Raw genomic sequence first — 20627 nt, forward strand, 5'->3', positions numbered from 1 at the left:
ATCAGTCATTTGGAGAGGATAAAGAATATATGCATCAGAGTGTTTTGTCTGCACACGAGTTGATGCACTAACACTGCCAAATAGACGCTATTAGAAAGCCTCTCTATTTATTCTAACTATTCCACTAAGAATTATTTTTAAAAAAAGACATCGAAGCATCCCATCGGTTCTCATCCTGTAGGAACAAGAAGGAATTCTTTTCTCCCTCCCCAGCGTCAGATATTCAGCTGCCTGCCCGCGTGGGGTGTCTCGGTGGAGATCCACATTCCTGCCGGGATTCTAAGATATCTGCCGTGTGTCTGTCCCACAGCTCTCTTGCATTGGTACCATTGTTTCTCCCCACCCTGACCCCACCGAAGCTCCTCCTCCTCCACCTTTCCGCCCCGAGAACAAATCCGAGTCTCTGTTGTGTGCACGCGGACACGAGCAGTATGTGGTCAACCCACTCTGGGCATTCCTGCACCCTGCCTCTGTCAGGGCCAGTGGGACAGAGACAAGGACGACTGTGTACTGTGGGATAGGAGTGAACAAACATGGCTGACCCCATTTGCACTGGAACTCTATTTGAAGTGAATCTCTGTGGGGTGCTAACATCTTATGTTTATTTCTGAAAGTGATTTAATTACACTAAGTGCTGCTAAAAGACAGTTTATTACAGTTCAGGGCAGAATGACAGTGATTTTTTTCTCCCCTCTTCATCAATAGTTAATATTTGCATTTCCCCCCCCCCCCCCCAAGGTCCTTTTGCCATGGATTTTTTTTAACTAGCACAAGCAAATAAACACAGAAAGTACTGAACTCATCTACACGATGTAAATAAATAAAAAATAAAAATATATACCCCAACGGCCAATCGTTTGCCCAACCCCGCTTTAGATGCGCAAGTGTAATATTTGCCTGACACGGCATTTGTGCGTCTTAACTCAAAAATATGTTTTCCAACTTAGCAAATGAAGGCATACTCCAAAACAAAAAGTCATCTGTTCTGAAATATTAATATTCCGATGCTGCTTGGGTGTAATTCCGGGCCGACTGACCCCCACAACAGACCGGGCTTTGTCTGCCAGCTGCTGCAGCCCAAACACTTGCAAACCAATGGCACCACAACAAACAGCTTGAGATATAGAGAAAAACTACCTAAACTGCTCTAAAAAAACTAATATAAACACACTCTCTCTCTCTCTCTCACACACACACACACACACGATATGCATGTCATTGATGAGCTTTTTACAACCCCTTGGTTGCCCCCACCTGCATCGAATTTCTGAGGTTGTACGCCTGTCAATCAAAGTCAGCTGAGGTTGGCTGCAGCTCACCCGTGACCCTACTTGATACAATCAATATCGAAAAATTGATCAATGGCTGTGTTGCATGAGCCTTTAATTCAAAAACATTCCAGTTCACCGATAAGACCACTGAGGGCCATTGGATCTGGATTGTTGACCCCGAAGAGCGCCGAAGGCAGATGGGAAAAGGAACAATGGCCCGACCCATTACGAAGGGCGGCAGCGACTGACACAGCCACTGTTGCTCCAAAGAATGCTTGGAAGCACGCCAGAGATGGATCTCACCCTCCCCAATGTCCGTTGTCCCATGGTGCAACTAGCCTGCTTGGGCGACACCTTCAAGAGCATCAGAGGGGAAGCAAACAAACAAGCAGTGCCACCATCGTCTTTGGAGCTTAGAAGGCTACCGAGAGGTTGGAAGAGGAAGAACCCCACCCCGGGCGAGCGCAACTTGCATGGCTACGGCGAGCACCTCAGGGCTTGGCAAGAAGAAGAAGAACCCGGGACTCATGGATTCTTTTAGCAAGATCTTTGGAGGGGACAAAAAGAAAAGGAGCAAGGTGGGCAGCAATGCAATTAAAATGGGTGGTCTTTTTTTTTCTCCCCCCCCCAATTACCATTTAAACTATGGTTTGAACGGAGGTCGACTTTACTGCTTTAAAAAATATATACTGTATATACAGTACATATTTAACATTTTATACTGACGCATCTTTTCAAACTTTAAGAAGTTCTAATTGATTTAAATTACTCAGTCAATGCACGCCATGTGTTGTGCTTTCAGCAGCCACAATCTACATAATCATAAGAATTGTTCTTGTGGTTGGAATTGCCTCATGCTGGGAGATGTTTCAAATATTTTGTCCTCTGCTGCTTAAAAAAAAAAAAAAAAAAAAGATGCAAAAGTTTCACAAAGCCACACACACACGCACACCAAAAAAGGGGCCAAATTCTGATACACTTTGTGCATGAGATCTCATTAAAGTAGCCAAATATGCATTTTACTGTATTGCCAAATGTAGTTTTCGCCCATATTGTCATTTTATGTTATGTTTGGAATGCTATCTGTTCTGAATAAACGTGATTGCTCATGATCACATTTTAATTGTTGTCCCTCGTAGGGGTCATTCCGGGGTCACCTGGCCGCATCACCCCAGCAGTCCTCTGCCCGCCGCAGGACCAATGAAAATGCTGTGGTCCAGTTCTTCCGCAACATTGTATGTTTCTTATTTAAGGGCTAAAATACACGCACACAAAATATATATTTTATATATATACCTGTATATATAAAACAGAGTGCAATTCTCATGGTGTCAACTGTGTTAGCCTGTGATATTATTATCTTTTTAACTTCTAAGAAAAATGACGTGGCTGCTGCAGCCAGTGCAGCTGGTCACAGCCTAAACGTAAAATAATTTGCCAATAATGCATGTATTTAGTTATTTATGCTATTTCAGAGTCTGAGCTTGTACTGTAAAATAAACTTTAGTGTGCAAACAAGGCTACCCTGTGGAACATCATATTGAACATTTTAGATGTCTCCATATGAAATCATGTCAATTAAAAACATCTATGCTGCTCTGACTGAGAATCGTATTGGATTAATGCAAAAGTGTAGTTTAGTCTCCTCCAAATATTTTATTGCTGAAGTGGCAATCAGTTACTCTGTTCTTTCTGGTCTCTTATTCTCCTCAGATTTCCTCGCCTCGTCCGAAATCCAAGGTAAGTGAAGTATTTGTTGTGTTTAATTGATCAACACTGATTTCTAGCATTTTGTTAGCTTTACCTTTCCAGGACACCAAATGGGGACATGCCGTGAAAGGAACTACATCATGCTTTGTTTTGAAACTAATCCTAGTGAATGGGAGCCTCATTACTGTCATCGCAAAGTGCCATCTCCCCTCATAATACTGTTTTCTTTTTGCAGTGGAGGGAAGTCTTTGGCTTGGTATGTCAACATAGTCACTTTTTTCAAATTAACTTTTTTTTTTTTGCGTGCATGCGTGTGAGTGCAATGTTGATGTTTTTTTAAAATGCATGTTTGGTTTGCACACAACGTTGCTAACATCAAAGCACTTTTGGCCACGTAACTGCTTTCCTCACTCAGCCGATATTGATTTTTTTTTTTTAACTTGATCATATCTCGGACAGAAGTAGAATTATAGTATTGCGGTATAAAATTGAACTTAAGCATTGTTTGCTGTGTTTTAGATTCTACACAGACCCCCCGCCCCGCAAAAACAAAACAAAAAAAAACTTAGAATTCTATTGGATGGAATATTGGTCTGGCTGGTTAGTGAGTCAGTTTTCATGATTTTGAGTGTTCCCCATCGTTCAGATTTAAAAAAAATCTAAATTCCTAGCACACAGTACATTCTTTTTTACTCAGACACAAGATAAAACGTACAAAATTTTGTCTTATTCATGGTTCTGTTCCAATTGCAATTTCAATTTCCCCCGTTTGCTTCCATCCCAGAGCGACACTCAGCTTCTTGGTGACTTTGATAAAACGCTCGACTCTTAACGAACCACAACCGGTAAAACATTTTCTTGTAGGGTTGACTGGTTGACTTGTCATCGTTATAATTTCACAACTCTCTCTCTCTATTTCTCACGTCAAGAGGACCCGACATTCCATCTGCATCCTATTTGTATCTTCTCACGTGTCAGATGCCGTCTTGTACTTGTGATGTGACACTGACCGACTCTCCCCCCTCGCTTTGGTCCAATCACACAAAAGACACCCTCCACTTGTCATTCAGTCTCTTTCTCCTTGTAGGTTGCTGTTACTGCAATTCACTGCTCACTTTTAGGAACATTTGAGATCCGGGCATTCAGTGGAATAATTCTTTTTTTGTTGTCATGAAATATTGATCAATCATATCAACGCGTCTATTTTAGTTTGGTGTCACCATCACTCTATCTTGCGGTTTTACTTCCCGACAGTGAATTCCTGAAGGTTCACTTGGGATTCTTCACCCCACCTTAGACAACAGATTCATGTCAACAATTTCAGCATACTGTTGCTGATCGACTTCTTTTCCCCCCCAGACCACTATGAATTTAAACCAAAGTGATTTTTAAAAAAAATTATTTGCGTATCGGAAGTAGGTGAAAGATGGTTTTCGGTGAGCTTATGCGGCATGTTTTCTAGGCTTCGTCACCACGTGCAGAGAGCACAAAGTCACCAGTCAGACGACGCAGGGAGCAAAGCACACTGTCCAGACTCTTCAACCTGGTGAGCAACATTACACCCCCCCGCCCCCGCCCCTGACAATCCACCCTTTTCGACCCCCTTCTGCACTCAATAGTGATCTCTTTAAAAGTGAACCACCTCATGAAAGCTTTCCAATCTGTGTTGACATCAGTGACGCTCTCAACCGAAACCAGTGAGTAGCAGATCGCTAAATATGAACCCTCATTTAGGCTGGCAAGCCACAGTATCATGTCATCATCTTTTTTTTTTTTTTTACACACTCATCAATTTAATGCATAACGGCACCTATTTATTTTTATTTTTGCTCCATTTGGATGAATCCCACTAAATGTGAACAATTTTGACAATCACATCTAAATTTCATGGGTCTCCGCAACTGTTTGACTGGGAATTTAAAGTCCCTGTCAAGTGAAAGTGACACACCACAGAGAAGCGTGTGAACAAGGCCGTCAAATTTGAATGATTAAAATTTTTTCTAATTCAGAGGGCGTATCCATTAAATGCATCAAACCATGCCCCACTGAGAAAAAAAAAAGGATCGTATTTTGTAGCATCTTTCTTATGGCTACTACCAATTCTCTTCACATGAGGATAATCTCTGAATTGACTTTACAGGGTCTTTAAATCACACCTCGTGGGTTCTTAGCAACCAATCGTCGCCGATAGAAAGTTTGTTTTATGCCTTTGTCGTCCCTAGGGAGAGACCAAGTCCCGCCCACCCCCCAAACGCTGGAGCACCATCTTCTGAGCTCTTCTCTGAGACCCAAAGCAGGAAGTCAAAGCAGATGGCGCGGCATGAGGGGGAGCAACATAAATTGGGTTGCGGCAGACTCACAACCATTGTGTGTTAACACCCTAACACTGGATTTCTGTACCCACTCTCCACAGATGGAGACGGTCTCGTCCAAGTGCTTATTTAGCTTTAAGTCTTTAAAAAGTCTGGTTAAGCTTTGAATAGCGTATATATATATATATATATATCACTGTCAAAAAAATCTCCCTGTTGATTATCATAGTCAGATGGTGCTAATGTTTGTACATGTTTTTCTATATCTGTCTTGTATTGTCTGTTTTTTTGTTTGTTTTTTGGGGGGATACGATTGATCCTTTGTGTGTCTCACAGCGTTCTATTAAGAAAAAAAACCACACACACACTCAAAGGGTGAGCTTGTTAAAATATTCTTAAAACATAAGCAGAATTGTAACTGCTACACCCCAATGATTAATCATGTACAGGACAGTCAGAAAACTAATCGATCTGGTGAACATGCCCTTTTTCATTGCACTGTTGCCCACTAATCAAAGCCCCACAAATGAGTTGGTGGTATGCATGCTATTTATTACATTTGAAGACGTAACGTTTCGTGTGGCTTGCGGGGGGGGGGGGGGGGGGGGGGGGGGGGGGGGGGGATAGAAAGGTTTGTTGATCCGATGGTCCGTTTGCAAGTGGCTCAAAGGTTTTAGGGGGAGTAAAAAAAATGTTTATGGTTTTAGAAGGTTTTTTTTTAATTTAGTCTTCCTTGTGAATATTGTTGTCACTTCCAGATGTGTGCTTATTTTAATGAGTCAATGCCAAAGGGTGTTTTGGTGTTTTTATTAGAAATTAACACTTGTTAATTTTGTCATATTTATGAAGGTTTAAACGTGCAGCCTAACAGAAACAAAATCCCACTTTAGTTTACTCCTTGCTATGTTCATTAAACTGCATTATTATATTAAAAGTTCTTAAGTCTAACAATTCGTCTGTCATTTTTTACATTGTTTTTAGCATTACATTTAAATGTGATGCAAGTGCTGCAGGATGGTAATGAACTCAACTTTACGTCAATGTCTGCTAGCTTCATGCTTACACATCATGGGAAACGCCATAGACAGGCTAATGAACAGCATCATCGTTGCGGCTTTGTAACCCTTTAAACAATAGATATTTGAACACAAATGGTTCAGTAACATGAAAACAAATAACACTCATGAAAGATTCTTTGTCTTCCGCAAAGAATGAATATTACTGCAGCTTAATGCCCTGAGAACGGCTCCAACTACAGTATTACAGTATACTGCTCCCAGATGGCTAAAGCGCACACACCAGAAGAAGCAAAATAATGTCCATTGAGATTTAAAAAAAAAATTACATTCTGTGCAATTTATTCAATTCAATCATGACTTTTGTTTTTATAAAGAATAATAGTGTTATGGTATTTTTTTCATGAAAACATTATATCCTACATTGAAAAAAACTGTGAAAATGATTTTCATATACGGTACTTATAATTTTAGTATCTCAAGAGAACTTTTATTTCACTTTCTTTAGTCATTCCATTAATACATTGACGACAGGTACTTCAGTTTTCCAATGGTTCAAAAAGTCCAACTTCAATGGCGTGTCATGACTAACCTGAACTGGTCCGAAAGTTTCCATCCAAACTTAGCTGCAGGAATGAGTGAGGGTCGCCGGTGGAAGATGACAAAGCTGGCCAGAAATAATTAGTGTTACTTTCAAATATTACATAGAGCAATAACAGACCTTTAAAACAACAATAGATATTTCTAAAATCAGATTTGGTGAAAGTCGAATTTCAAATATCTCACACACAGAACCACCCAGAGTTTGCGATATTGAAACAGAGCTTGTCGCTTGCCAGCAAACCATAGCAAATTTTATATTTACGATTAGCTGACGCTTGTACATTACTGGGTGTAATACATTTATCAATAAAACTCAAAAATGTGTTTGAAGTCTAATGAAGTGTCACACCGTTATCCCCGCTTGATAATAAATGTTCATCTTTACCTCAATTTGCTTTTTACGTTCGACGGCGAGTTAGCCGGTTAGGCATTAGCCGGTGGTCCTTCGGTTCGGTTCGTAAGGTTTGCAGCGCATTCGAAATGAGTTATTTTATAACTAACTAGCTTTTATAAAATTTCTGACTAGAACCTCACTGCCGCTGACTCGGTTGGAACACAGAGAGAAGCCGTGCGTCCGCACGAATTCGAGTGTGGCAAGTTGTCAATGGTTCGTTAATTTGATGCAGGTGCGATCTTCGCGCGATTTATTTGATTGTTTGTTTTTTGAAAATCCATAAATTGAAATGAACACAATCGAGATTTTTTTTACGAGACTTCACGTCCGCGTGTAAGGAGTAGAAAGCAGAAGTACACATTTTTGCGTAAAAATGTGAGGAGTAGAAGTACAAAATAGGCTTTAAAATAACGACGCCACGAAATGATAAATACCCCAAATTTCTGCACAAGTATTTTTACTTCGTTACTTCACACCGCTGCGTTAAGCTGACAATTTTAATGCAAAGGCACATTAAAGGATAACTAGACACTGAACGGGAGGATACTTTCAAGTTAATGAGCATTCTTTAACACACAATGGCTACAACATTGTTCACAATTTAATGACAGTCCAAAACATAAATTCAAAAACTGTCTGATTGCCTTACTTGGCAAAGGAAGGTCAGGTACAAGACAACCTGATTTTTTTTGATAGTGCTCTTTTGGTAGTGTATTTGATACCACTATCCATACTGGGAAGCTGTACCTCATAAAGTATCCAGTGAGTGAACATTAAAAAAGGACTGTTTCAGTCGCATAAATAATGGTGCACAATCGCCATTTTCATTAAGTAGTATTAAAAAAAACAACAACTATACAACGTTTTCCCTTCACATTGTGCAAAACAGTATACATCTCAAAACAGTATACAGTATATACTGTATATCTCCTTTCGCCTCTCAGATTTTCTTCAAACTTTGGAGTACTTGTGATAGGCAAAAATGTAGATTCAGCGCGCACACACTTTTTTTTTTGCTAATTAAAGATTCATGCCCCCGTGACCCTTGTGAGTATAAGTGGATGGATGATATCAAGCCTCATAGCATTGAAGATACATTTTGCATGTAACTCAAGACAAAAAAATATCTATATCTTGAAAAACTCATAGGTCTGGTCAATCATAAATTGCAGTACAACTGCAGTTTCAAAGATATGGATGGTCCCTTTCACTTCCAACCACATCTCAAAATGAAGTGAAAATCTTTGCGTCGAAGGGAAAATCCTTAGTTCAGATTTTACATGGAATGACACTTCTAGATTCGAGACTCGCGTGGATGGTTTCAAACTACTTTTGTTTCCTCAGAGCTCTCTCCCGCCTCCTCTTTGTATGCATGGCCACCAGTGTCTAATTGTTGAGTTCTTAGTTCTTCCACAATTCCGGACACACTTCCCAGCAAACCGCTCATCCCATCCTCCATGTCCCCATTGAAATCCACTTCCTCCACTTTCACTTGTCCTCCCATGGAGAGAAAGGCGTCCCCGCCGTCAAACGAGTAACCGTAGCCATCGTCCATGTCGGCCCGAGCCGAGCCCGCGTTGTTATCGGAGGAAGCGATCCTTTCGCATCTGGCTTGGTGCCTCAGGAAGCTGTCTCTCCAGATGACCTTCTTCCCGCACACGCCGCACTCGTAAGGCCGCAGCCCCCCGTGGGTCTTCAGGTGCTTGGTGAGATGATGTTTCATCTTGAAGGACTTGTTGCAAACGGGGCAGCCGAAAGGCCGCAGGTTGAGATGCTGCATCTTCACGTGGCGGTCGCGCATGCTCTTCAGCGTGAAGGCTTTGCCGCAGTGACAGAAGTGGACTTTGCCCGAGTAGGGGGCGCTGGCCATGGCCACCGAGGATGACGACGACGACGGCGTTGGGGGCGACGAGGGCGGCGGCGGCAGACTGGCGGAAGAGGGCGGCAAATGGCGACTGGAGGAGAGGGTTAAGGAGGAGCCACTCTGCACCATGCTGGTGGAGGGCCAGCTCCCCTCCGAGGCAGCCAAGGTGAAATCGGGCGACGCGGGCACCAGGGGTCTCTGGGAAACCTGACCCGTCCCATCTTCAATCTCGTCATATGTCTCAGAGTGAAATTTGCCCTCTGTGAGACATGGCAAGCCCTCCTCGGCTTTAGCGACCACCTCCCCGTCTTGTGGTCTGGACTCTTGTTGAGACCAGGGACCTGCTTGCCACTGCACTCGGGCTAAAACGGCACAGGGTTCTCCCAAAGGGCTTTCGGCTTTATGACAAGGCAGCACGCTGGACAACATCTGCGATTTAGCTCGTACCGCCACCAAACTCAACTTCGCCGTGACTCGTCTTGACTCTTCGCTCTCGACTAACATGGGCTGCAAGTCTCCTAGAGAAATGAAGAACCACGGTTAAAAATTCTTTAAATGACCTTGCTGTGAATATAGAATTAATTTATATTACGCTAATAGATTTAATATAAAATGCCTTTTCGTCGAACTTGCCTATTTTTAGGATACGTGAGGAAACCCAGTGCAAAAAAAAAAACAAAAAAACATGCAAACTCCACACAGAGATGTTCCAACAGAGAATCGAATCCAGATGTCCTGACTGTGAGACGTGCTAACCACTAACACCACCTCATGCTAACTATATAAAATGGGTTTTTTTAAACGTTATGGACAATAGGAGAAAAAAAATATTGCACTTGGTATTTTCCTGAGCACACATTTGTATATGTGCTTAAAATTAGCGTTCATAGTAGCTTTTTTTTTTAAGTGGTCAATTTTGGTGCCAATTTTATTGTTTTGTTTGTTTTGTTATTACAACAACAGATAATGACATTCAACCCCCCCCCAAAAATAAATAAATACATAAAACAATGTTTTCCTCTGTTGTCAGGTTCAATAATATTGGAATGGTGTGACAGTTTGTCTTTTAACACTTTTCCTTTCAGTCTGATTGATAAGCTAAGCTGCTGCCTGCGAGACAAAACATGATATAAAATTCCAAACTTAATCATGCTTTATGCTAGTATCATAAATTGTCTTTTTTTTTCTTTTTTTTTTTTAAGTGTTGCGTGTTTAATCTTACCACAATGACCCGTTGGTGCAAATCCTTCTTTCTTCTCCACTGCCTCTTCTCCAATTCCTTCATCCGCCTCCAGCTCTCGTTTCTCATTCTTCTTCCTCTGCGGTGTGTCGCCGCCCTCACCGCCGGTGTTCCTTTCGCTCTGCCTGTCGACACTCTGCAGAGCTGCTCGAGGCTGACACCTGAGCTTCTGTTTCAATATCTCTGCGCTTGGGCAACCGTGGCCGAAATGGCCACTTTTGCTGTCGCAAGTCTCTTCGCAGCAGGTGTAATCGCTCTCGGCGTATGGGAGGGCATCCAGTTGGGAGTCGGCCAAGTGCTGCCCCGAGGAGGGCCGCGAGCTCCCCCATCTCGAAAACTGCTGCGGGCGCCTCCACGTCGCTAAAGGAGGCAAGGCGTCGGGTTTATTGGCCTCTTTCCTTCTCCCGTCTCTCTCTAGATACAAACAGTCGGTGCTGCTCGGCGACTGCTGTCTGGATGCGCCGCCGGCGTAAACTGCCGAAGCGTCCGGCGGGGTTACTTCTGCCGAGGGCCGAGGTCTTTTTAGGATCTCTGTGCATTTGTCCACGATGTGCCACATCTGGAGGAAACTGGCCACGGTGACGTAGTTGACGATGTCATCGTGAACGATACTCAGCTGGCCTGTGTACGCGGAACTTAGCACGCTCTCAAACGCCACTGGGTCCATGACTGACGGGAGGGAAACTGTTGTCACATTCTTCAGTAACACCTTAGGACAAACAAAAGACAGTACGGGATTCATGACCAACAATAACACAAGAAAGCACAGTTCTAAGTTTTCTCTCTTTCTAAAACACCCTAAGACGCCACAAGATGACACTAAAGCACCGCCTAATAGAAAAATAGTACTTTGGTGAACACGTTTGAACACGTGTCTCCCACTTTGACAAAACCATGAAAATTAAAACTAAAACACCCGTTTGTTGTGAGAGAATATCCTACAATTCAAACACTCTTATTTGAAAATGAAATAAATGAACCTGTATTAACACACAAATGCAGACTGCGAGTCCCACCTGGTCATGGAAGTAAGGCGAGGATGCAGCGAGCACACAGCGGTGGGCCTTGAACACTTTTCCTTGCACGTAGATCGACAGGTCACACAGCCGTCCCTCCTCTCGCTGGTGATTCAGGTTGTCCAGGACAGCAGCACGCACAGATGGGAAACACACTTGCACAGTCAAAGCTGCCGGAACAGTCGTGGCGCTGGAGCTCGGATCCATCGTCACGTGATGATACTATTGGGAGAGGCAAGAAGTCAGATATGTGAATCCGATGTGTTCTAGATACTTCGAAATTTATAATCACTTTAAATGTACGTAACAGGTTCCTGTGTTTAAAATGCCATTTATAGCTGGTTGACGCAAGTTTGAAGCTCAAGGCCATTTGAAGCAAAGGAAACTGTAGAGACGGTATATTGATTAAATAACCGTGAGCCATTTTCTTCTTAACTTCCTCCATTTGAATATATAGACTGTGCACTCGTATATTTTGTATTGTTCGTGATTAATCGTTCAATAAGTAAGAAAAAAAACCGCCCTTGTCAGGACCAACGATTGCCTCCAAAACCTTCCAATTGTCACCAATAAATACATTTTGTATTGAAATGAGGCCCGAATTGGAAAAACACACTCTTGTGTGTGTTCAAACAAACAATATCCTCGCTGAATGTGTGCACACTTGAATACCAGATGTAAACACTTAACAGCCACTAGCACATTGAGCTAACTGACAGCATTACATAAAGCACCCGCAGCAGAGTCGACACTGTTTGTTATCAATAAACAATATCAATGTTTAAGCACATATCTATTTGCTGTTTAGCAGCGCGTCCCATGGCGTGTTGCTTCGTCTAATCTAAATTCCATAATTAGCATCAATGCTAGTATGTAGCTATGACGCTAGTTAGTTCGCAGTTATTTTCACTTACCTGTCCGAAATCTTTGCGCGACGCTTTTTTATGACGAAAACGTCGCGTTTTCTGGCATGCTCGGTAGATTTATCATTCCCGAGTATAGTGTGTAAAGTGTATTTTTTAAGTTGTTACATAAAAATAGTATGACGAAGAAAGCGAAGCGGGTCCTTGTTGTTTACGACGCTGATGCACTGATGCTCATTGGCTGGCTAAAGAGCACTACATTCTCTAACGTCATGAAGGAAATGGTTTAATTCCCTTTTCTTCCATGAGAATCAACCTAAAAGGCGTTTAATGTGATCACACTTTGGTTATTTTAAATGTTGGTGATGATAAAAGTAGTACTTCACATATGTGACATTGGAGATGGAGCCATTGGGTCACCGAGTTCCGCTCGTAAGTTTTTAAAGGGACATTGCATCGCAATTGAAAATTGCAGCTTTGCTTATACTGAAGGCCTGTGTATAGTTTTCGATCACGTGATATTTTTTTTTGGTCACGAATAAATAATAAATCGGGTGTTTTAAATTCATTGTTGGGTCTCTTGTTATGATGCTGAAGGAAATACAGTTCAGGCAAACATAAAATAGTAGGCCATCCCAATTTATGTTTCGTTTATTTTCTTTATTGTGTTGTTGTTGGTAATAAAAAAAAAATAAAATCAGGCCGACATATGACATGAGAGAATGACAGGAGATGGAGCCATTGGGTTACCTGCTCCAGCAAGAGGATTATTAAAGGGCCAGTAGACCTTAAAAGCGCTGCGCTGTTTTACAAACGACCATTATTTCTTGCGTAGTAGGCGTTTGAAATTAAGCGAGGCGATTGAAACGAATGAGTGGAGGGCATACGAGCAACTGCTGTCATTGGCGTGCGTCGGTCTTTTTTTACCGCAGTACGTCTGCAGCATCATCTGAGAGGCAGAGTTGCTGCTGTGGCGCAGCATAAGGCACTGTCATCGCATCAAGGACGCATCTGTTGGGGCTTTTTTGTTTTCTCTGCTGGATGATGGATTCGGTTGCGCGCCTCCAAGATGATCTACAGCGCGATCGGGAATTCTTACTTAGGTGCAAAGGCTGATTAGATAGCTGAAATTCCACGTTTTCCATCGTGGGAGAGGACGTCACCCCCACCCCCACCCCCTCCTACCCCCTGGAGGAGACTTTTAAATTGACGTTAGTAGGCGATCGGATTTAAATCAATATCTTAATTTTTTTTTTTGTTTCGTACAAAGCAGCTGGCATATGTTGTAAAGTGATGATACTGTATTTCCATTTGCCTGTACGTAATGCATAGACAGTTGGTTGCATTTACACGTTCATACAAATACTTTCATGTTTGTCGTTTGACAACACTCGAGATGATTGCGTCTATTTCCACACCGCTGTAATGATGTTCAATGTTAACAACCTCAGGGATAAAGGTAATAGAATCTCAAGGTGAAATACCGGGCACGGGACACTGTGAGTCATCACGCGAATTGTAATGTTACACTTGCTTCTTTTTTGCACATAAAAGCAAACGTGTCAACTTCAGCGCAGATTATATTGTCTGCAGCAATAATTTGTCGCATTAAATATTATAATCAGCATAAAAGAGTCGACCTAAGCCAAAGAAGTACAACAGCGTATCATCTGTGTATATTCTCTTTAAAAAAAACGGTACACATAGCATAAAAATCAAGTGTCAATGCACGTGTAGCTCCTAGAGTGCACTTTATTGACGTTGCTTTTTTTTTAAAACGAGCAATATTCTTCAAATCGAAATCAGTATTAATCTTCTCAATAACTGTTGAACCGAAACATACAAGTAACTAGATAGATATATCTTGAGATCCCTCGTTCCAATATAAAGCTACACACAGTCTGTGACATGACTCCTATACACATCCTGCTCCTTTTCCTCTCCTGCACATTATTTGGTGAGTTCCTTCCTGGCGTCATTTTTGTTGTTGTCAAGCTTTAAAAGATTGCAAAGGAGATGAAATTGCTGTCTAATTCTTGTAATATGCAAACAGTGCACCAGTGCAACGGAGCGTGTGCGGAGCCCGACTCGGACACAGAGGCGGTGGTGGGCCGAGGCTTCAAACTGGGCTGCATCTCCTGCAAGAGAAGGAGTGAGGTCAAAGCCAGCGCCACTGTTGAATGGTACTTCAAGGCCAAAGGAGAGGTGGACTTTGTGCAGGTGAGAGAACGCCCGTTATTGTTGAGATGTACTGTATTTACTCAGAGAGGCCTGCAGTATTTGTGTTTTGCGCGTGCATGTTTGCAGTCGGATATATGATAGTACCGTATTTTCCACACTAAAAGGCGCACTGGATTATGAGGCGCACCTTCAATGAATGGCCTATTTTGTAATTTTTTTTCATATATTGGACGCAACGCATTATAAGACGCAATCTACAATGCATCCACTAGATGGAGCTACGCTCAAGGAAATGCCAGCAGAACACTAGAGTGTGAACTTTGCGTTGTAAGCATGTGTCTCGCAAATAGCCATTTTGGGGTTGACATATTACCGTAATGACCATACACAAGGCGCATCGGATTTTAAGGCGCTGTGAGGTTTTAAGAAAATGGAGGGCTTTCAGGTGCACGTTTTAGTGCGGAAAATACAGTACCCCAGATGTCAATATCTCGTACACAGCAGTGCACGTTGACCTTGCACGCTGTCCTCTATTTGCTGTTTGATAACAAGCTGGAAAAATACTGCACACTTAATTAGGCGCACACCTGACCGGCGTGGGTGACGAAACTGTGTGTGTTTTTCTCCAGACATGTCAAAATGTTGGATTTACATCGAGTGTCCTCATATAAGCCCATGGTGGTAAAGAAAGTGATTAGAAATGCCATGTTACCGTGTCATCAGATCTACACCTTCAGTGAGATGGGCCCCACCATTGAAAACGAACACTTCGTGGACCGTCTGGATTGGAACGGGAGCAAGCGGAGCAACGACATCCAAGACGCGTCCATCTATATTCTCAACGTCACCTTTAATGACTCGGGCACATACCGTTGCTTCTTCAACCGCATTCTGACCTATGAAAACTACGAATTCACCACCGTTGTCAGCAAAGTGGTCTACCTCACAGTGGTAGATAAAGGTAGGCACGCAACCGTCCATTTGGGATCCAAGCATTGGGGGGGGAAAAAAAATCTAAAAAATTGAAGATCCAGGAATGTTGTGCTGTGCGCATATCACAATGAAAATTCATTTTTCCCCCCCTCACATGCGTGACGTCATCTGTCTTACCACCCCGTGCGCAGCCACCAGAGGTACAGCCTCCATCGTGTCCGAAGTCATGATGTACGTGTCCATCATTGGCCTGCAGGTGTGGCTCCTCATCGAGATGATCTACTGCTACAGGAAAATAGCGGCGGCCGGGGAGGAAGCGCTAAGAGAAGCCGCGTACGTAGATCAACTTAAGAGCCGTATTCATGTTGTGCAGCAAAAGTTATGTTTCCCATTCCCTTCCAGGAATGCTGAATATTTAGCGATAGCTTCCGAAAGTAAAGACAACTGTGCAGGGGCGCAGGTTGGAGAATAGCCAAGGTATGTCCAAAAACACTTAAGAACTCTAACGACACGTTTTCTTTAAACATGCACAGCCAAAGTTTCAAAACTTCATGCTTCACCTACGTTTTAAGTGAGACAATGTGCTGATTTGTAATTGCATTGAATGTACATTTTCGTTTTAATTCCATTGAAATGTTAATTAATTTTGACATGTATTTTCAAATTTAATGGTCTCATGCAAACTCATAATCCACACTTGTTAAAATCAAGTGTCAAACCAACATGCCTCACAACCTTGAATGAACCACATCAAATTTGAATAATTTAAAAAATAGGGGGTTTTTTTCCCAACAAGATTTGTAAAAAAATAAATAAATCCTTTGGGGAATTGTGCCATGTCATCTAATCACATTGTGTTTTCATTTTTAGGCTTCTATTTTGGAGTCCAATACACACCGCCAACTGCATGACAACTTGCGGAAAAAAGACGTCTTCATCTCAAGTCTTCTCTTTCATCTTTTCCTTTCCTTGATATTGACCTAAAAAAAGTGAAGCACAGGACCTTGGTATCAGCACTGTTGAAATACTGTAGTTTGCGACGCACACAAGCAAAGCAGCACTTGGATGAGAAACCCATTATGCATTAATGAGCCATTGTTTCAAGTCATAGAAAAAGTACTATGGAGACCTCATATATATTTAGATAAGATACGCAACACTGCGGAAGCCTGAAGGACTCTGTGGTTGAATAAAAATAATCTTGATTTGAACAGACAAAACTGACAAACTCCAGGCATTTTCGTAATGAAAGGGGGTCTGCGTTCTCTGTCGCTGGATGGTCTGACCCCGAAACAGTAACTTAAAGGGTACAAAATGGAGGCCTCGAAACTCTTGAGGAAAATGAGGGAAGCACCTTTTGGAGTTGGAAAGATGGCTCCCAAAAAAACAACATAAGCACAGGACACTTTGAAATAGTTGAAGACGTCTGATCCAACATATCACCAGCACTGTGGGTTCGGGCTTCACTAAGCAACTCGGCGGACACGTCTTCATTCAAGAACAAAGCGGACTATTGCATCCATACAACTATCATCCTATGGTTCACCCTTGATGGTTGTACCACATTTAAGGCTACTCTATACCCCCTCCATACTCCCCGAAGAGCTTCTTGGCAACGTGCTGGGCCTCCTCCACAAGTCTACAACGGAACAAAGTTGCTTGAAGTGCTCTCTGTGAAACCTACCTGTATTTTCACATCATATCGAACACATTGCGAATTATCACAAAGCAATGTTTGAGCTGGCATAATTCTGTCAACTGCTTAGAGTTAGCATGAGTCAAACCTTTATCAACCAGAGATTAATAAAGATTAGTGACACTCACCAAACGCGAGCAGAATCTTCTCTTGCCCATGTAAGTTTTTTAAAAATTAATATATTCCTATATTTTTAAATAATTATCTAGATATTGAGGTGGTACCAGTGATTGACGGGAAGCAACGATTGAGGCCACCCCGCCCAAAATGACATTTTTTCTTAAAGAGACAGTACTGTACATCAATCTCTCGCATCTCTGCTTTTCTGTAAATTGGGTGTTTCTTTCTTCAACGTTGAATGGAATGTGCGCAAAATAAACAAATAATGACATGTTTTTAATCGATTTAAACAAAATACAATCCAGGAGTGGTAGAATACCCCGTGGCAAGTGCCTAGGCCGTTTTACCGCACTGCATCAGCAGCATCCTGTGAACTGAGAGGCAGAAGTGCCGCTGTGGCGCAGCAAAAACAGCCCACGGAACACAGGACGCACTTCTCGTGATTTTCCTCGCAATGTACGGATTTGATTGCGCTCTTGCAGGTTAATTTGCGATGCGAGCGCGAACCAAGGGATTCTTTGTTGCGCTAGGAGTCATTCGAAAGCTGAAATTTCCACGTTTTCGAGAAGCCGCCGCCGTCGTGGGGGAGAGGACCCCAGTTTCTCTCAAAGGAGGCCTCTAAATTGACGACAGTAGGCGATAAAATTAAAATGAAATATTTTGAGATTATTATTTTTGGGGTCGTGTAGTGCTGGTGCCTGTAGTTGAAGCGATTTGATTATTAATTCACATATTCCTATCATACGTGTTTGCATGGACGTTTAATTTACTCAGTTGGTGGCATGTTACAAAAGCCGATTCATATAATGTATGTTATTCGATACCATTAGGGATAAGTGCATGTATTCCCAGGCAGGTGGAACGATGTCTCTGTGGATCTCGTCTTAAAAACCTCAGGGAACACATAATCGAATCTGAAGGGGAACACTGCGAGTCCTCACATGAATTGTTTTTTCTTTTTGAATATATATTTTTTAAAACCCATCGGTTGAACTTTTACATTTAAGCACGGTGAAAATCATCTGCTAGCATCAATAATTTCCGGTGTCGAATGCTATAATCCACTCGAAACTGCTGATTTGAGCCAAAGAAGTAAAACAGTTCTGTTGGGATTTTTCAAGCACATTCTGTGGCCATACAGAGGCTTGTTTTGCACATTACAATGCATGCGTAGCTGCTAGTTGATTTATTTATGACCCAGAGCTTGTAAAAGACCAACGCTCAAGTCAAATTAGGGTTAGGTTTCAGCGTGTACAAGCCCCCCCCCCCCCCACACACACACACACACACACACACACACTCCCATTCCAATACAAAGCTCCTGTCCGTGACATGACTGCAATTCACATTTTGCTCCTTTTCCTCTCCTGCACATGGTTTGGTAAGTTTCTCTTCCGGCTTTATGTTTTAGTGTCAGGCCTTAAAACAACCACAATCTAGACGTAATGGCTGTGTATCGTATTGATGCAAACAGTGCGACAGTGTGATGGGGCGTGTGCGGAGGTAGACTCGGACACAGAGGCGGTGGCGGGCCGAGGCTTCAAACTGGGCTGCATCTCCTGCAAGATGAGGAGTGAAGTCAAAGCTACTGCCACTGTTCAATGGTACTTCAAGGCCAGAGGAGAAGTTGAATTTGTGCAGGTGATGAGATCTCATCTGAGATTCAGTGACCGTAGTTGATTCCGAGCAGTTCACATTTTAGAAATTGTCAATTGTGACGTTTTGTATGTTTTCTCCAGACATGTCAAAATGTTGGATTTACATCAAATGTCCTCATATGAGCCCAAAGTGGTCAAGAAAGTGATTCGAAATGTCATGTCGCTGTGTCATCAGATCTACACCTATGGTGAGATGGGCCCCATGATCGAAAACGAACACTTCATAGACCGTCTGGATTGGAACGGGAGCAAGCGGAGCAAAGACATCCAAGACGCGTCCATCTATATTCTCAACGTCACCTTCAATGACTCGGGCACATACCGCTGCTTCTTCAACCGCGTCCTGACCTACAGCAACTACGAGAACACCACCGTGATCAGCAAAGTGGTGCACCTGAACGTGGTGGCCAAAGGTATGACCCAATCGATTGTGCAAAGATGTATCCAAAAATATCAAGTGAACGATGAGACAAAATACGAATGGGGAAAACAGTCAAAGGGGCCCCACCGGTTTGCGTGTCGGGCTCACGGTAGCAACGCTTAACAGGATACTTAACTCGTTCAAGAGCCTTGTGAGGTTACTTCTGGCGTTTGCGTGACGTCATCTGTCTTGCGTCCCTTCCTTGTGCGCGCAGCCACCAGAGGTACGGCCTCCATCGTGTCCGAAGTCATGATGTACGTGTCCATCATCGGCCTGCAGGTGTGGCTCCTCATCGAGATGATCTACTGCTACAGGAAAATAGCGGCGGCCGGGGAGGAAGCGCTGAGAGAAGCCGCGTACGTATAGTTGACAAATTGCAACGGACTCAAACGCGGATGGCGGCAAAATACCCTGTGACCTGATCGCATGGAGTAACCGCTGCCCGTGAAAGGGTGAAATTGCTTGTTTGAGGGTTTAGAAAACCAGCGAATGCAACGTCGCAAGTCATTTCATTCTATGATCAAAGCTAAACATGTCAGGGGAAAACAAGCACTCTTACTCAATTATAGTTTAAAACGTTACACTGTAGTAACATATTCCACAGGTTTCCTGAAATGGTCAGTTTTGTCATATCCAACTTAATAACCACATTCCCTTTTTTTTTTCTCCCAGGAATGCTGAATATTTAGCAATCGCCTCGGAAAGTAAAGACAACTGTGCAGATGTGCAGGTTGGGGAATAGCCAAGGTTTGTTCAGACGAATCCAAAGCCGGGGGGGGGGGGGGGAATTGTTTCATGGGATCTACTAACCGACTATTTATCGATCTCCAGGCTTCACTTTTGGACCAAACTCATCTTTCCCGAACACCCTCCACCCCCCTCGCTAACTGCATGAAACCAAACTTGGGGAGGGGAACAGACTGCATCCTCATCTCCATCCCATTATGCATTAATTAGCCACGTCCTTGAAAGCATAACTCACGGTAAAGTATTATGTTGACATTCTGGATATTTGTATAACATGCGCAACACTGCCTGTGGTGAGACTGTTGAGGTCGATTGTACAAGAAAGCTTTTTACTAACTCGTCACCTCTGAATGTCTGATTTAAAAATTAATAATAATTATGTTATGTTATGTTATTTAAAAAAACAAAATGTGGATAGATTGTCTTTCCAATCGAATTGCTGGTACGTTCAATGATGCCTTCAATGTACGAATAAAAAAAAAAAAAGGACAAAAGTCATGGTTTGGTGGTCTTCTGCAGATGGCGAATAGAAAGTTGCGGCTTTTTTCTGATTGACATCTGGTTCTATCGAAATGAAAACAA

General features: G+C 42.6%; 4 protein-coding genes across 12 annotated transcripts; 3 read left to right on the forward strand and 1 right to left on the reverse strand.

Annotated features, from left to right (window-relative positions):
• Window positions 1-1605: 1605 nt before the first annotated feature.
• On the forward strand, window positions 1606-5626 carry LOC147190808 (myelin basic protein-like). Of its 8 annotated transcripts, none has more exons than XR_015103825.1 (7): window positions 1606-1849; window positions 2411-2506; window positions 2985-3011; window positions 3217-3237; window positions 4444-4527; window positions 4601-4678; window positions 5204-5626. XR_015103825.1 is itself a non-coding variant. In XM_086137455.1 (7 exons), the coding sequence occupies exons 1-6, from the start codon at window positions 1745-1747 to the stop codon at window positions 4658-4660; spliced, it is 336 nt and encodes a 111-aa protein (XP_085993581.1). In that variant the 5' UTR covers window positions 1607-1744; the 3' UTR covers window positions 4661-4678; window positions 5204-5626. The 8 variants fall into 8 exon arrangements, 4 of the variants coding, with proteins under 4 accessions (XP_085993581.1, XP_085993579.1, XP_085993582.1 ...); XR_015103824.1 differs by having other exon boundaries at window positions 4616-4678; XM_086137455.1 differs by having other exon boundaries at window positions 1607-1849; window positions 4658-4678.
• Window positions 5627-7746: 2120 nt separating this feature from the next.
• Window positions 7747-12704, reverse strand: zbtb22a (zinc finger and BTB domain containing 22a). Its single transcript, XM_086137533.1, has 4 exons — window positions 12341-12704; window positions 11427-11648; window positions 10393-11119; window positions 7747-9688 (listed from the first exon to the last, which is right to left on the reverse strand). Exons 2-4 carry the CDS (start codon window positions 11631-11633, stop codon window positions 8628-8630), a joined length of 1995 nt encoding a protein of 664 aa, XP_085993659.1. The 5' UTR covers window positions 11634-11648; window positions 12341-12704; the 3' UTR covers window positions 7747-8627.
• Window positions 12705-13506: 802 nt separating this feature from the next.
• On the forward strand, window positions 13507-17231 carry LOC147190810 (sodium channel regulatory subunit beta-1-like). 2 transcript variants are annotated; one of them, XR_015103626.1, is made up of 6 exons: window positions 13507-14246; window positions 14343-14509; window positions 15194-15431; window positions 15660-15736; window positions 15806-15880; window positions 16274-17231. XR_015103626.1 is itself a non-coding variant. In XM_086136025.1 (6 exons), exons 1-5 carry the CDS (start codon window positions 14198-14200, stop codon window positions 15873-15875), a joined length of 666 nt encoding a protein of 221 aa, XP_085992151.1. In that variant the 5' UTR covers window positions 13507-14197; the 3' UTR covers window positions 15876-15880; window positions 16274-17231. The 2 variants fall into 2 exon arrangements, 1 of the variants encoding a protein (XP_085992151.1); XM_086136025.1 differs by having other exon boundaries at window positions 15595-15736.
• A 338-nt stretch (window positions 17232-17569) lies between these two features.
• On the forward strand, window positions 17570-20539 carry LOC147190811 (sodium channel regulatory subunit beta-1-like). The gene is made up of 6 exons (XM_086136026.1): window positions 17570-18600; window positions 18694-18860; window positions 19053-19290; window positions 19513-19654; window positions 19971-20045; window positions 20130-20539. Exons 1-5 carry the CDS (start codon window positions 18552-18554, stop codon window positions 20038-20040), a joined length of 666 nt encoding a protein of 221 aa, XP_085992152.1. The 5' UTR covers window positions 17570-18551; the 3' UTR covers window positions 20041-20045; window positions 20130-20539.
• The last annotated feature ends 88 nt before the right edge of the window (window positions 20540-20627 follow it).

Source organism: Hippocampus guttulatus, chromosome 18, assembly GCF_054856545.1.
Source record: "Hippocampus guttulatus isolate MCC_2025c chromosome 18, RoL_Hgut_1.0, whole genome shotgun sequence".
NCBI lineage: Eukaryota > Metazoa > Chordata > Actinopteri > Syngnathiformes > Syngnathidae > Hippocampus > Hippocampus guttulatus.

Coding starts and splice junctions, on each gene's coding strand:
- LOC147190810 (XM_086136025.1), top strand. CDS start 14,198: ATGACTCCTATACACATCCTGCTCCTTTTCCTCTCCTGCACATTATTT. Junction 14,510..15,193: donor GAGAGGTGGACTTTGTGCAG/GTGAGAGAACGC, acceptor CCGTGTCATCAG/ATCTACACCTTCAGTGAGAT. Junction 15,432..15,594: donor CCTCACAGTGGTAGATAAAG/GTAGGCACGCAA, acceptor CCCCGTGCGCAG/CCACCAGAGGTACAGCCTCC.
- LOC147190811 (XM_086136026.1), top strand. CDS start 18,552: ATGACTGCAATTCACATTTTGCTCCTTTTCCTCTCCTGCACATGGTTT. Junction 19,291..19,512: donor CCTGAACGTGGTGGCCAAAG/GTATGACCCAAT, acceptor TTGTGCGCGCAG/CCACCAGAGGTACGGCCTCC. Junction 19,655..19,970: donor GAAGCGCTGAGAGAAGCCGC/GTACGTATAGTT, acceptor TTTTTCTCCCAG/GAATGCTGAATATTTAGCAA.
- zbtb22a (XM_086137533.1), bottom strand. CDS start 11,633: ATGGATCCGAGCTCCAGCGCCACGACTGTTCCGGCAGCTTTGACTGTG. Junction 11,120..11,426: donor CGCCTTACTTCCATGACCAG/GTGGGACTCGCA, acceptor GTTTGTCCTAAG/GTGTTACTGAAGAATGTGAC. Junction 9,689..10,392: donor TGCACCAACGGGTCATTGTG/GTAAGATTAAAC, acceptor TCATTTCTCTAG/GAGACTTGCAGCCCATGTTA.
- LOC147190808 (XM_086137453.1), top strand. CDS start 1,745: ATGGCTACGGCGAGCACCTCAGGGCTTGGCAAGAAGAAGAAGAACCCG. Junction 1,850..2,410: donor ACAAAAAGAAAAGGAGCAAG/GTGGGCAGCAAT, acceptor TGTCCCTCGTAG/GGGTCATTCCGGGGTCACCT. Junction 4,528..5,203: donor TGTCCAGACTCTTCAACCTG/GTGAGCAACATT, acceptor TGTCGTCCCTAG/GGAGAGACCAAGTCCCGCCC.